Source organism: Spermophilus citellus (genome assembly GCF_964194105.1).
Source record: "Spermophilus citellus genome assembly, contig: SCAFFOLD_147, whole genome shotgun sequence".
NCBI lineage: Eukaryota > Metazoa > Chordata > Mammalia > Rodentia > Sciuridae > Spermophilus > Spermophilus citellus.
This window is the reverse complement of record NW_027672876.1, coordinates 863,951-879,545: the sequence shown is the minus strand read 5'-3', so window position 1 is coordinate 879,545 and position 15,595 is coordinate 863,951. Positions and strand designations below refer to the sequence as shown.

General features: G+C 47.8%; 1 protein-coding gene across 1 annotated transcript; it reads right to left on the bottom strand.

Moving 5' to 3' along the window:
- Window positions 1-294: 294 nt before the first annotated feature.
- LOC308640490 (zinc finger protein 839-like) lies at window positions 295-10,343 on the bottom strand. The gene is made up of 3 exons (XM_081312379.1): window positions 9,957-10,343; window positions 4,120-5,004; window positions 295-1,147 (listed from the first exon to the last, which is right to left on the bottom strand). The coding sequence occupies exons 1-3, from the start codon at window positions 10,239-10,241 to the stop codon at window positions 854-856; spliced, it is 1,464 nt and encodes a 487-aa protein (XP_081168505.1). The 5' UTR covers window positions 10,242-10,343; the 3' UTR covers window positions 295-853.
- Window positions 10,344-15,595: the final 5,252 nt, after the last annotated feature.

Below are 15,595 nucleotides of genomic sequence, written 5' to 3'. Positions count from 1 at the left end.
AAAAAAAAAAGAAAAAGAAAAGAAACTTAAGGAAACTCACTTCCTCTTGGAAAACCACTTCTGCCCATGGATCTCAGAGTTTGGAGGCCCTGGGCCCCTTTAGACACTATCTGGGGCCAGTCATCTTGCTGACTTGTCTCATGTTGTCTTGCTATATTTTCTACTTCTTTTTAAGATATTCTCCTGGAAAGGGCTGGTGATATAGCTCAGTGGCAGAGTTCTTGCCTCACATGCAATTCCCAGGATAGTTGCCCCCGCCCTCCCGCCACCAAAAAAAAACAACTTTCACCTGATTATAATCAAGATAATGTGGATGAATTCAGGGTTCTACTTTTCTAAGCCAAGCCAGTTAAATTCAATAAATCTAATATTTTTATGGAACTGGAATGGAGACAACAGGGTCCTAAACCTGAAACATTCTTTGCATAATTTAAACTTTTTTACAGAAAAAGAGGAACTCATTTCTGTTGTCTTCCAAACTTCTTCCAAGTAAATACAGGTTATAATTATTCCAAACTTACAAATGCAAGCAGCTCTTGGAACTACATGGGAAGTCCTATGGTCATTTTATTTATCTATCTATTTATTTATTTATTTTAGTTGTAGGCAGACACAATACCTTTATTTTATTTATTTGTTTTTATGTGCGCTGAGGATTGAACCCAGTGCCTCACATGCAAGGCAAATGCTCTACTGCTGAGCTGTGACCCCAGCCCTCCTATGGTCTTTTAAACAGGTAAGCCTCTGCGTTGTTTCAGATAACCCCACATTGAACTGATTACATACTTCATCCTGTATCATTGCAGGTGAACTGCTGACTTGGTCATGGTGTTTTACTTTTAAATTCAGAAACCTAACAGTGACTTCCCACTACCACGACAAAGAAACAGTGTCCAGAACAGGATGTAAGAGTGTCTACCTCTTCCAGCAGGGCTCTGCTCCCTGAGGCATTCCGCCTCATGGTCCCAGCAGGGCCTTCGTGGGGCTGGGATGCTCGGATCCTCTGATGGACAGCTGCACTAGACTCTGCCAGGGTCTGCGAGTCTCCACTTCTTCTAGGTCTGAGGTGACTCTCTGATCCCAAAAGAGCTGAATGACTTCCATTTTCTGGCTCAGGTACCAATGCCTCTTCTACAGACTGCCCATCCTGGATAATGTCACACACCCCAAAACAAAATAAAACAGGCATGCTTTCTATATATCACCATGAAAGCCTTCAAGCAAAAAAAAAAAAAATCAAAAGCAAGAACCTTGCCAGGTTGAATGACACACGCCTGTAATCCCAGGAGGCTGAGGCAGGAGGATCACGAGTTCAAAGCCAGCCTCAGCAACTTAGTGAGGCCCTAAACAACTTAGTGGGATCCTGTCTCAAAATAAAAGTAATAAGGGCTGAGGATGTGGCTCAGCAGTTAAGCTCCCTGGTTCTATTACTAAAAAGAACAAAATTTAAAAAGGATAGAGATACAGCTCTGTGGTAGAATGCCCTTGGGTTCAATCCCTAGTAACCCACTCCCCCCCCCAAAAAAAAGGAACTGGTTGAATTCTTTGTCTTTTTTTGGCAGTGCTAGAGATTGAACCCAGGAGCTTGCTAGGCAAGTGCTCAACCACTGAGCTCCTCTAGCCCAGTTATTTCCTCTTTAATCTAAACTCTTGAACCGTAATCAGTGCATTTTAAACTTTCCTTTCAGATACCAGATGATCATCAGCCAGCCAGTTAGTCTGGACTGACACACCACACCCTAGGATGAAGAAAGAAACTTCTCTGATGGGATGTCACCTTGAAAATGAAGCTGGGGCTGAGTGCCCAGTGGTACAGCCTCTCTCCTCAGGCTCAAAGCTCTGGGTTCAAGTCTCAGCATCAAATAACAAAAATCAGCCTGAGTTTTGTTCCTTAAGCATTGCTTTACATTTTTTTATAGTGTATATTTCAAGTACCATGAAATCCATCCTCTGAAAGCATAAAATTCAGTGGGTTAGGGGCTGGGGATGTGGCTCAAGTGGCAGCGCGCTCGCCTGGCATGCGTGCGGCCCGGGTTCGATCCTCAGCACCACATACCAACAAAGATGTTGTGTCTGCCGAGAACTGAAAATAAATATTAAAAAAAATTCTCTCTCTCTCTCTCCCTCTCCTCTTTAAAAAAAAAAATTCAGTGGGTTACATATATTGCAAGATAAGTGACCCTCCTCACCAATTTCAGTTTACTTCCTCACCTTAGAAAGAACTCCTGCCTTGACCCCACCTGTCTCCAGAGCCCACAGCTGCTAATCTACTTTCTGTTTCCATGGGTTGACAGGGCTTTTGGGAGAGAATCCTGGATCTGACGCTGTCCAGTGACTTCCTCGTTGCCAATTCCTGCCTCTGAAAATGAAGATGGGAGCCACAACACACATACCAACAGCTATAGGGCCCACAAGCCAACAGGCGAGAAGTGCTTGACATGCAGTGAGCACACAGTATTGTGTCCACTTAGTTCTTTTCTTTTTTTAAAACCATTTTTTTTTAGTTGTCGATGAACCTTTGTTTGTTTTTATACAGTGTTGAGGATCGACCCCAGTGCCTGACACGTGCTAGGCAAGTGCTCTACCACTGAGCTCCTCCCAGCCCCCCCTTAGTTCTTCCTTCCTTCCATCTGCCCTCCCTCCCTCTCTCTCTCTCTCTCTCTCTCTCTCTCTCTCTCTCTCTTTCTTTCTTTTTGAGACAGTCTCACTAGGTTGTCAGGCTGGCCTTGAACTCCTGGGCTCAAACAATCCTCCTGCTGCAGCCTTCTAAGTAGCCAGAATACAGCACTGGCCACTGCACCTGGCTGCCCTTAACTCTCAAAGAGCTTCCCTTTCAAATCTTCATTGCAATGGAAGTTTTAGGAGGAATGCCAGGTTTACCTGTGGCTTTAAGTACCATGTGACCTTTAGGAATGAAGGGGACAGGGCCTAAGTTGCCCAGGCTTGCCTTGAACTTATAACCCTCTTGCTTTAGTCTCCAGAGACTCTGGGCTTACAGGCATGTGCCACTGTACCTGACAGTCAAATAATTATATACATAAATTATAGATGGACATAATACCTCTATTTTACTTATTTATTTTTGTGTGGTGCTGAAGTTTGAACCCAGTGCCTCACACATGCTAGGCAAGTGCTCTACCACTGAGCCACAGCCCCAGCCTCATCAAATAATTTCTGACAAGAGTATCAAGCCTGGGCTGGGATTGTGGCTCAGTGGTAGAGCACTCGCCTCGCACGCGTGAGACCCTGGGTTCAATCATCAGCACCACATAAAAATAAACAAAAGAGTATCGAGCCTGCTTCAAGGGAAGATGGGAAACCTGGATACCCAGAGCAAAAGAATGAAGCTGCACCCCATTTAACACTATCAAAAGCTAACTCAAAATGCACCGAAAGCCTCAATGAAAGACCTCAAAACCATGAGCTTCTCAGAGGAAAACCTAGGGCAGAGACTTTATGACATTGGGTTTGGCTGTTATTTCTGGGATATGACACTAAAGGCAGAAGCAAGAAGAGGAAAAAACAAACAAATGGAACTTCATGAAAAAATGTTAGGATTGCACTGCAACAGCCACTAACAGGGTGGGGTGCAGTGGCACACCCCTGTGATCCCAGCCACTCAGGAGGCCCAGGCAGGAGGATCCCAAGCTCCAAACCAGCCTGGACAACTTCCCAAAATCCCTGTCTCAAAATATTTTAGGGCTGGGCAGTGGTGCATGCCTGTAATCCCAGCGGCTCACGAGGCTCAGGCAGGAGGATAGCAAGTTCAAAGCCAGCCTTAGCAACAGGGAGGCGTTAAGCACTCAGCAAGACCCTTTCTCTAAATAAAATATAGAACAGGGCCAGGGATGTGGCTCAGTGGTAAAGCCCCCTGGGTGCAATCCCTAGTACTACAGAAAAAGCAAAACAAAACAAAACAAAAACCTGGCGGCTGGGTTCCACTGAATGTGCCCACCAAATGAGGTTGCTGGGTGGGGAGCACTCGCCAGCTTGGCAGCAAAGCAGACCCTCACTATGACAACTTGCATCTCGAACTCCCATCACACAAGGTGAGGGTTAATTTAAGGATGGTGGGCAGGAAGGGACAGGGATAAGAACACTGTCACCAAACATCGTTACCTGCTGGCCACCCTGTTCTGACTCTGCCCCTTCTTCACGTGCAGCAGCTAGTGCGCACCGCTCTGGAGAGGTCAGGCCGCCAGTCCCCGTTTCTGTGCATCCCAGGGAGAGGCTTCCAGTGGCCTTCTCAGGCAGCGGCGTCTCAGGATCCACCTGGCCGTGGCCTGGGTTAAGTTTAAAATGCCGGGCCAGTCCCCCCTTTCCTATGTATGACTTGCCACAAGTCTGACACCGAAAGGTCTTTGGCCTCAGGGCACAGCTCTCTAAGTCAAAGAGAGCCTGCTTCTCCCTCTGGCCTTCCTCTTCCTCCGTGCTCAGTTCTGAGTAGTCGTCGGAATCCGAAGGGTGCCCTTCGGCCAAGTCCTCTATTTTGATGAATTTATAGTCTCTAGCTTTGTACTTAGGAGGTCGAGATATCCGTCCAGAATGAGTTTGCACCTTAAAAGATTTTTTTAACTTCTTGGCACGTTTCGTGTGCAAGCTGGAAATGAGTAAATGTGAACTGGAAGAAATGGACGTTCTTGTGGGCAGGTGAGAGGCTGCCAGAGCAGTCAACCGGTTGCCTTGGCTGCCTGGAGCCTGGGAGGCCTTGACTCTCTTTGGAGGGACTGGCTGGAGGGCGGGCAGGGGCCTCTGTACAAACACCCGAGGAACAGGAGGCCGAGGTGAGCTTCTGAGGAAGCACAGCTGTGGCCCAGTCCTCCCCGGGGGCTGCCCCCTGAGCAGCTGAGGGCTGGCCACGCGCAGCCCCACCAGGCTGGAGCTCCTCCCCGGAGGCTGGCTCTGTCTTGCTGTTTGGGGCTGGATGGTGGCCAGTGGTGGCATCGGCCTTTCCTGATCTTTCACGTCTCCAGGTATCACCTTGACACATATGGTTTCTAGTTGCTTAAATATAGAAAGAGGAAACCAGGAAAGAGAAAGACAGCATTATGCTCATTGATATTTCTGTAATCATCACAAATCCACCGTTGAAACTCTAAGTTTGAACTTACATATAAAGGCTATGTCCTATATCTGTAGTGTTTATAGCAGTTTTCCAAACCTCTCTGACCACAGAGCACAGGGATACACGTTATACCACAACCAAGTACATCTGCTGAAACGCTGTGGACACAAATGAAGTAACAGTTCATGCAACACTAACCACCCTACATAAATGCCCTCTCATGTGCTATGTAGTCCACTTTTTTTTTTTTTTGGTACTGGGGATTTAATCCAGGGGCACTTTACTCTGGGCAGATTATCCCAGCCCTTTTTAAATCTTTTTATTTTGAGACAGGGTCTAAGTTACTTAGGGCCTCACTAGATTGATGAGGTTAGCCTTGAATTTGAGATCCTCCTGTGTCTCCCTATTTGCTGGGATTACAGGCATGCACCACTGCCACTGGCAATCCACATCATTAAATATAAAAAAATGACTATATATATATATATATATATATATATATATATATATATATTAGTCATAATCTACTAAATTATTTCATGACTCATTAAGAAATAATTCCTTGCTTTAGTTTTATCCATGTGGTTTTACTTGGATTACTTAGTACTGTGCTCTAAACTGGACTCCATGCAATGTGAGCTCATTTGTTACAGTGCTGGGGATAGAATCCAGGACCTCTGGCAAGCTGAGCCTCTGGCAAGCTGGACCACCTAAACACATCCCCAGCCCAGTGCCAGTGAGCTCATTTTCCACCACCACCCCCGTCCCCCAAATGAATGAAATTCTGAAACCAAAAAAGCCATAAAGAACAAAGTAACCAACAGGGTCCTACAACCCACCTGTAAAGGTTAACACAAGCAGTTCATAAAGCCCTCCCAAATCCTTCCAACATACATGCCCCTTTCTTTACCATATCCCAAATGCCCTGTTCATTCTTGTGTATTTTTAAAATTTATACTGCATGTGACTATCTCCAAAAATATGGTTCAGTTTTGAAATGTTTTTAGACTTTATATAAATGAAATAATCTGTACCTTGATGGGCATTTTCACTCCCTATTTTGCTGTGAGAAATGCGTCCACATTGACCTGTGAAGCTCTAGGTGCTCATTTTCTCTGCACTGAGTACACTAGTCTCCTGTTGATGAACAGGTTCTCTCCCTCTGTTCTTATGGTCTGTTCTAAAATTTCATAGTATGTGCACACATGTGTATTTCTCCAAGGGCACACTTCTAGGAGAGGGACTTCATACCTTCAACAAATTAAAATATAATATCCAACAAAATTTTAAATGCCTGTGCTTTTTGATCCAGCAATTCCATTTTTTTTGTTGTTTGTTTTAGATTCAATTAAAAAACAAAACAAAACACTCACATGGGCACAAGGATGAATGTTCTAGGAAGTTCAAGGTAGTACTCACTGCCTGTAACAGCAAAACTCCTAACAACTATTAAGGGAAGAGCTGTCTTCAACAACATTCCACAATATTTACTGAGTGCCAACCCTGTGCCAGACATAGTCATAGGTGTTAGAGAAGAGGAGAGGGTGGGAGCAGGACAAGGCTCATGCCCTTGTGGAGCAGAGTGAGCATTTTCTCAGAGGGAGAAAGGCAAAGGTCCAAGGCAGAGTATTTCAACCTTGGCAGAGTGACACTTCAGACCGGTAGTTCTTTGTTGTGTGGAGCTGTCCTGTACTGTAGGAAGCTGAGCACCATCCCTGCCATCACCCTCTAGAAGCCAGCGCAGCACCCCCAAGTTGTGACCCTCAAAAATGTCTCCAGATGTTGCTGAAGGCCCCTTCCCCATGGGGCAAAACACCTTCGGTTGAGAACCACTGATCTGGGACACAAACAGGTCCTCTTTTGGACTCAATCCTGTGCCAGTGAAGGGTCAAAAATGTCATCACACAGGGCAGAATAAAAACCCTCACTGAAAGCAAGCTGGGGTCCATCTCTCATCTCTATATTGCAAACAGCAGAGACAATTTGACATTTTGGTTTATGGTTTTTGTGTACAGAGCTGATGCCAGTGTCCCATGAGTCCCCAATTCCTGGGCTACCTGTGACTCACTGACAACTAGGTTTACTTTGTATATCCTTCAATAACCATTATTCGTTTCCTTTTACTATTAGTCAGAATTTTTCTCTAAGCTCTTGGTATATTACACATACACCATATTATACACACACACACACACACACACACACCAAGACCTATTGTTCTAGAATGACCAGCAGCAGAATTAGTCCCATAATATATTTATCTGCTATCCAGACTGACTTACCACCTAGGTATTATACTTGATATTTTGCTATATGTGTATTTAATTCTGTAAACTTGGGGCTGGGGTTGTGGCTCAGTGGTACAACACTTGCCTGGCACGTGTAAGGCCCTGGGATTGATCCTCAGCACCACATATAAATAAAATAAAATAAAAATTATGTAAACTTACTAAGTATCTCTGATTCCTATTTATAAACAGTATCCAAGCCTATCTCACACCTGAGCTAATGGGAGGCTTTCCCCTGCCCTGCCCCAGTCCCTGCAGACCTGCTGGATTGGATCAGCTGGGATGGAGCACTACACCTATCCTTTCAAAATCTCCATTGATTCTGAATGCAGGCGAGGCTCCCCAGGGAGTAGATAGGTGAAGCAGACAGGAAAACAGTGCCACCATAGCACAATAGATAAGAGGCAGAACAGACTGAAGGTGACAGACTTGCCAAGGAGCGCTCTCAAGGGTATCTAGAAGAGTTTTTGCCAGGTGAGATACCACCTCTTCGGCATTAGTGTTGAACGTCCTCAGTCAAATCTAATTTCCCTTTCTTTTAAATTCATTTAGTTCTTCATGTTGATCTCTAGCTTTCTAACCTTGATTAGAAATTACCTGGGGGCTAGGGTTATCGCTCAGTGGCAGAGCTACAGCATGTGGAAGGCACTGGGTTTGAAACTTACCACTGCATAAAAGTAAAACAAATAAAATGCTTTCTGTCCATATACAACTACAATTTTTTTTAAAGAAGTTATCTAGTCCATGCCTTACCTTCTATTAGTTCATAACTCCTCAGGGACAAGGTACACACCTGGTTTGCCTTTGTGGCCTCCATGGCACAGTGAAGTTGAAAGATTATTAGCACAATGGGCCATAAAGTTACATTATTGTGAGTGCAGGTAGAATTTATACCATTCCCATTAGATTAGCTACAGAATATAATCCTTTTTTATTCATTACCTCCCTCCACTCAGCCCCATGCTGGGGATTGAATGCAGCATTGCCACTGAACTACATCCCCACCCCTTTTTATATTTTGAGATAGGATCTCACTAAGCTGCTGAGGCTACCCTCAAACTTGAGATCTTCCTGTCTCAAACTCTTGAGTGGCTGGGATTACAGATGTACGCCACCACTCCTGGCTTAGAATACAATTCTTTTAGGTTCCTAAGCTTATTTTCACTTGATGAAATGTGACATTATTGGACTCTTTCTGAAGTTGCCACACCAAATCAGATCCAAAAAGTAGTGTGTAGTGAGGACACAGGCTCTGGAGTGCAGCTGCACCTATGGGACCTTGGGCAAAGTCACCCAATCTCTCTGAGCTTGTTCTTGACCTGGAAAAGGATGATAGAGAAGCATTATTGCTCCCAGCGGCCTGGGCAGAAGTTCTGCAAGTTCAAAGCCTGCCTCAGCAATTTAGCATGACCCTAAGCAACTTAGCGAGACCTTGTTTTTTTTAAAAAAGCATTATTACATGGCTGCTGACAACTAAGCAGCTTAGTAAAGTGCCTGGCTGGGAGTAGGGAGTGTGTAAACAGCAGGAGTCACTAGATGGTGGCTGTACTGGATGGTGCCATGCTGTCTTTGACACAGATTTGCTGTGCCCAGTACATAGGGAGGCACTGGTTCTTCAGAAGAGTACAGCCAAAAAGTTCACGCAGTGAACCATCCCTACTGCCAACAAGGAAATCAGAGTCCAAAGAGGTTCTTACCTTACCTAAGGTCACACCTCCAGCAATGTTGGGGCAACATACTTGTCTTCCCAAACTAAATAAAGCAAGATAACTCTCCAGCCTTGATAACTAGGTACAAGCCTATGCAGCCCCATACCACTCAGGAAAAAAAGAAAAAAAAAAAAGTTGAAGACTGTTGGCTCTATTCTCTAGCCTGTTTACTAGAAGCATCTCTCTTCCTTTGGCAATTTAGGGATGAAAGTATTGTCATGTACAACCCTCAAGATAAGGGGATATGATATTACACACAACATGCAACACCTCCAGCTTTAGGAACTGCCTGAACCCTCCCAGCTTGGGAGATCACTTTCTAAAGCCAGCTCCCCCAGCAGTCGAGAGCTCTGTGACCCAGGGAATGAACTCTCTGGGAGAGGATGACCTGTGGTATAGAGGGCTTTCACGTGTTTCACGTGTACTGGCACTGCTGGGCACTGGGGTTACAAATCACAGGCACCACTCAAGTGCCAACTCGTACAGCAAACTACTGCATTGTGCTTCCTTTTGTCCCAAGTCTGGGTCTTGGCACTTGCTCTGCTTTCCACTCTTTTACTCCACTCAGGTCTCAGCTCCATTGTCAGGCCTCGAGGACCACCCACTGGAAAGCAGCCCCCCTTTCACCCCCAGACCCGCCTTAGTTCTGCACCGTGCCGCAACCCCCGCACTAGGGGCCCCACCTGGTGCACTGTGAGCGCTCAATGGATGCTGAATGAGTGGGCAGAGGCGGGTAAGAGCCAGGCAGCGCGGAGGAGCCCAGCGCAAGGCGGTGCAAGTTCGGGGGCTGGCGACGCCGGCCTCTCCGGCCCGGCCGCTCCAAGGCGAGCCTGCCGGTCGCGAGGCGCGGGCCCCCGAGGCCTCGGTTTCCCCCACTCCCTCCCAGCGCCTCACCTGGGGTGGCAGGAGGCGCGGCGGGCGCGGGGGCTCGGCGCCCGGAGCCCGCTGCAGGGCGGCCTGCTGGGCCGCGTCCCGCAGCCGCCGTGCCGCGTCCTGCAGGACGAAGGCCGGTGGAGGCTCAGCGGGCGGCTGCGCCTTCGTCACCTGCTCCAGGACCCGCCGCAGCTGCTCGGGGTCCAGTGGGGCCACGCGCGCCGCGTTGCCGCCCTGGCCCGGAGGAACCCGGCCGCTGCCGCCATCCCCGCCGCCACCCCAGCGCCCCAGCTCCGCGTCCGCCATGACAGCCGAACCGGGACTCGAACCCTTGTCGCTGAGCGACGGCGGCGCGAATGTGCGTCACCTGGGAAAGGGGCGGGCTACGAGTGCCCAGTAGGCCAACACACCACCGAAGGCGGCCGGGCTGGGGGCGGAGCCGGGATGGCCACGCCCCATCACCAAGGTCCGCGCAGGCCGCTCAGGTTCTATTTTGTTTGTTTTTCCGCGCTGGGGCTGGAACCCCGGGCTCCCGCGTGCTGGACAAGCGCTCCGCCTCCTGGATTATTTTCTTAACTCTACGACGTCACCTCCTCCAGGAGCTGTCCGGGTCTCCCAAGCCGAGGTCTTCCAGAGCCCCTGCCCTGTCACCTTTCAAATGTTAACGTCAGCCTACACTGAGGGTCCAGCCTGGAGCTCTGGATTCCCAGGAAGACCCCAAGATGTCCTGATTTAATAACTCCAAGAGGGAACCTAGTGTTCGCATTCTTAACAAGAGTGCCCCTCAACCCCCTAATTGTTCCCAGCTTGATCTACAAAAGCCCTAGTGCCCACGCAGACTGGGCACGTCTTGAGGACAGGGATGCTATGTTACTCATTCGGGCCCTGGCCCAGTGCACGGTGGGGGAATGAGGGAGCCACCTCTTCCCGTTTCAGTCCTGTCCACCCATCTCCACTCCTCCTCAGCCTACTCTCTTACTCCCTCCCTGTCTTGTAGCTGCAGGTGTGTACGCGTGTCTCAGCTCCTCTCCCCAAGGAGGTCAATGAAGGGAAGCGAGGACCCAGAGACGGAGACCAGGCAGAGATGCACACGAGAGTTTGTCAGAGCTGTCTTGCCCTGGTCACTCTCTCTACATATAGAAGAGAGAGGTCCCCAGATGTTCGGGTGTTCTTTTGTGGGGTAGGGGTTTGGAGTTGGGGGATAGGCTTGGGGGTGCTTGCGTCAGAGCTAGGCGGGTGGGGAATAGGGTCTTAGGTCGATGGCATCATGGGGCTTTCCGGAGTCAAGTGGTCATTTCCCTCTGGGATTGGTTTAGGGTTATGGTACCATGGGTCACCAATGGGGTTGGGGGTAGCTCCCGTAAGAAGAAGTACAGGAAAGCGAAACATCCCATAGACCGCTGCTGGAATTTTAAATCAGTACCCTATAGTTAACACTTACCAGCACCTGTTGGATGGTTATCCCCCTGCCCTGGGAGTTATGCAGTCTACATAGGAAGGAGCAGGAGGAAACTGGCTTTTGCAGCATAGTATGATGAGTGCCATGATGTCGATAGGGAGGGGGCTGCGGGCCAGCCTGGTGTTGGAGAAGGTTCTGAAAGACCTTCTAATCATTTGCTTCTCACCGTCATCATCAGAGTCAATATTCAACTCTAAATTGTTCTAAATTAGCTCATTGGTAGACTCATAGTGTTGGCCAGAGATCAGACTTGTGGAATTTGTTTCAATTACTTAATCCTTCCTTTTTTCTATCCTCCTCTTCCCTTCTACCCCTCCCCTCCCTCCTTCCCTCTCCTCCCCCTCCTCCCTCTTACCCTTTTCCTCTTTCAAAAGAAACCCTTCCCATCTTCCCATCCTCTATTATGAGAAAGTTTTCCTCTGATTTCTAAGCCTAGAATTTACTGCACCATTTAGAGCATGGTGCCCCATTTTATCATCTTTTTGAGCCTGTCATGGAGGGAGAAAAAAATTCCTTGAATGGGGAATTAGAATTAAACTGAATTTGAATTAAAAGAGATTAAACTGATAAAAACCAAAAATTAAGGTGCATTTTTATCAATGTATATAAATAAATACATGGGAAAATAGGACTAAGCAGGGGGTTAGAATTTTACTAACTACCTTAGTAGAGGAGGGGAGAAGGGCACTTGTGGGAAAATGACTTTTTGGAGATATAAGTGGATCCTTAGGAGAACAGGTGAGAATCTGGTAGCTTTGTGGGTATGTCTACTTAAGTATGATGCAGCATCTCTCCAGAGATGGAATGGGGGGCTGTCTTGCCCTGGTCACTCCTGTCTTGCCCTGGTCACTCTCCAGAAAGGGATTTAGGATACTTGAGCTCTTTCAAGTTCTTTCAGGAGGCTCTGCTTTTAGATGGATGAAAAATTACTGGTACTCAACTAATGTTTTCAAAATAAATTTTATGCTACAGTGGTATATTTGGAACCCCTTTAAGTTTGGAAGGTATGCAATAAGGGCAGCAATCTGCACCTACCCCTGTTACCACTCAAGGCTCAGTCTGCCAATCCCACTAGGGCTTGTCAAGAGGCAAGGTGGTGGTAGAGAATTTTATTATCAAAATCTTCCCCAGAGGCTCATGTAGGAGCAGTTTATGTAGAAGATGGGTGATCACAGACTGGCAGGCACCTTCTCGTTGGTGGAAGTTTGTGGACAAATAACACACGCGTTTGATCTCAATTATCTAGTCAGGAGATGCTTTTTGGTTCTGCAAATCTGAAGAACAAGCATTATTTCCTTGGGTTATTCTTTTTTTTTTTTAAACAGGATTAAGCTCAAGGGCACTTAATCACTGAGCAACATCCCCAGCCCCCACCCCCGCCTTTTTTTTTTTTTTTTGTATTTTATTTAGAGACAGTGACTCGCTGTTGCTTAGGGCCTCTCTAAATTGCTGAGGCTGGCTTTGAATTCGGATCCCCCAGCCTCAGCCTCCTAGCAAGCCGCTGAGATTACAGGCTAGCACCACCGTGCCCAGCTCCTTGGGTTATTGTCACTGATTAGTTTGCCCACATGAAGCTCCTGACATATTACACAAAGCACAGGCTAGAAGCATTAGCTGCCCCAAAGCTCCCTTGCTGATTACCAGACTCAATAAAGAAAACCTACTTCACCTATGACAGAAGATGAGAAGCATGTGAACTTCAGTTAGGAGTCCAGAACCAGATCTCATCTCAGTGCTGGGCGTCACTCCGCGCTGCGTCCCTGGCCTAATCCAGCACCCTGCATATACATTGCTAGGTGTGCACAGGAGTTCCAGCTGTCAGCAGCCGCGGGTTCTTCTAATCTGCTGGCATTGACTGCATCCACGCCTATGACTTCGTCCTGAGCACTTAACCAAGGGCTTAAGCCTTTGGTCTGTGAACTTGGGCCTTGTTTGGACCAGAGGTTCACACATATTTGAGAAAAGAATGAACGATGGTGGAGACGTTTTCGTGGCGATGCTTTGGAAAAAGCCCTGATATGAAATGCCATCGCCCCTAGGAACCTGGCTGTGGTTGAACTGAACACACCGGCCAAGCCGGAGACAGGCTGCAGTGAGAAATGCACCCGCTGCCCTGCGGTTGAGATTTGGGCTCTCTTTACTATGGCCGTTCATTCCGTGAGCCTCTGGAACGCGTGACTTCCAGACCTGGACGGTCCACCACCAGAACTCGGAAACGGAGGTCCGCGCAATAGGGACCGCCAGGCGGCGCCGTCGGAGGGCCTCTGTCTCCGCATGCAGCACCTCCAGACGAGCTGGAGCCTTGGGATGGTCACGGTCCCTGGAACGCATCGGAAACGGAGGCTGCGGATGGCTGCAGGCAGGCCCCAGGGACTTAGGCATTGCGCGCGGGCCCGGGCGGAACTGGGTCGATTTCCCAGCTGAGTCCGGAAAGATGCATCTGCACGCTGGGCCTCGAAAATAAAAGACTGACTCAAAGACATCATTTCAGAAGTATTTCTGAAAAAGAGGACTTGGGGCCTGTACGGGGATCGAACCCGCGAACTTGGCGTTATTAGCACCACGCTCTAACCAACTGAGCTAACCGGCCACTCGCTTGCCCTCGGCCGCCCTGACGCCTAGAAGGTTTGGCAGCGCTCTGGCGTCGCTCGGCTAGGCGCCCGGGCAGAGCCCGCGCCGGCTGCGCCCCTGCTCCAATGGGACCCGGCAGCAGGAGCGAGAAACCCAGACCCGGGCTGGGGAGGCGGCTGTCTACAACAGCGAGGCCTCCGCAGGCAGGATGGAGACGTGGCTGGGGAGTAAGCCTTTCGAATATTCCACTTCGATGCTGTTTTTATTACCTGAGAACCCTTGCCAGGAAGCTCCGGGCATGCAGAGCCTTTAGCTAAATCAAACTTGGAAAATACGGAGAGCCGGGTTAAGGACAGAAGAACCCTCGGGTTCCCCGCCGTCCATCAAACCAGAGCCTCTGGGGTCTTGGCTTCCTTCCTGCCAGTCTTTTTTAATTGTAGAGATGTCGTTTAAAAGATATTTTGAATCCAAAGCCTTACTTGAAAGAATACCATTTTATGTTGTTTTTTTTTTTCTACTTAATATTCTATCATAAGCATATCCCTAAGTAATTGCAGGTGTCACTAGTTTATTTTTTGTTCATCTTTTGAGACAGGGTCTGGCTTGAACTTGGCTGTCCTCCACCTCAGCCTCCTAGTAGCTGGGATCACAGGGCCAATGTCATTTTGTATGGTTCCTGTTGGGGATGCAGAGCCCTTGCCTAGCTTGTGTCAGGCCCTGAGTACTGACTCCAGTGCTGGGGGTCGGGGGAGTTCTTCAGCACAGAGTTTCATTGAATAGATAAAACATAGCTTTCCCCTTTTTATCTTATTTTTTAAAATGCATCCTGCACACGCCAGACGAACTCTCTACCACTGAGCCACAACCCTAGCCCCCTTTTTATTTATTTATTTTTTATTTTTATTTTTTGATACCAGGGATTGAACTCAGAGGCACTTAACCACTGCCTTGAAAATATTGGCTAGTCTGACTTTGAGCTCTCCATCCTCCTGCCTCAGAGGCACTGGGATTGATGTGCCACCTTGCCCTGCCTTTTTGTGTGTGTGGTGCTGGGAATTGAACCTGGGAACTTGTGCCTGAAAGGCAAGCACTCTACCAACTGAGCTATATCCCAGTCCCATGCTTCTCTTCTTCTTCTTCTTTTTTTTTTTAAATTAATATCTAATTTACTTTTTTAAAAAAATGTAGATGGACACAATATCTTTATTTTATCTATTTTTAAAAAATATGGTACTGAGGATCAAATCCAGTGCCTCCAGCATGCGAGGCACGCACCTTACCACTGAACCACAACCCCAGCCCTCTTTTCTTTTTAATGCTGGAAAAAATGTTTTCAATTTGCCCTCTTGTTAATGGAATACATCACATGATACAAGGTACAAGGGTTGAAATAGCTAAGAGGTAGCAAGGGGATAGGGTCTGTATATCAGGGGGAAAACAGGGTGGAGACAGCGATGGGAAGAGGACTCCACCATGTCCACTTCTGGCCCATGCGTCCTGGGGCCTCCTGGTTGCTGAAGAGCCTCACCTGGGGCGCTGCTGTGGCTCAGGGCTCCCAGAGTGCAGGAAGGGAGCCAGGTTCACATTGTCCACTCGTCTACTCTGACTTCTCCAATAAACTGCAACTGCT

Excerpts from the sequence above, each read along its gene's own strand:
- LOC308640490 (XM_081312379.1), bottom strand. The coding sequence starts at position 10,241 with ATGGCGGACGCGGAGCTGGGGCGCTGGGGTGGCGGCGGGGATGGCGGC. Across the intron at positions 5,005-9,956 it reads CGCGCCTCCTGCCACCCCAG|CAACTAGAAACCATATGTGT; the intron begins GTGAGGCGCTGG and ends TCTATATTTAAG. Across the intron at positions 1,148-4,119 it reads CAGAACAGGGTGGCCAGCAG|GATGGGCAGTCTGTAGAAGA; the intron begins GTAACGATGTTT and ends GACATTATCCAG.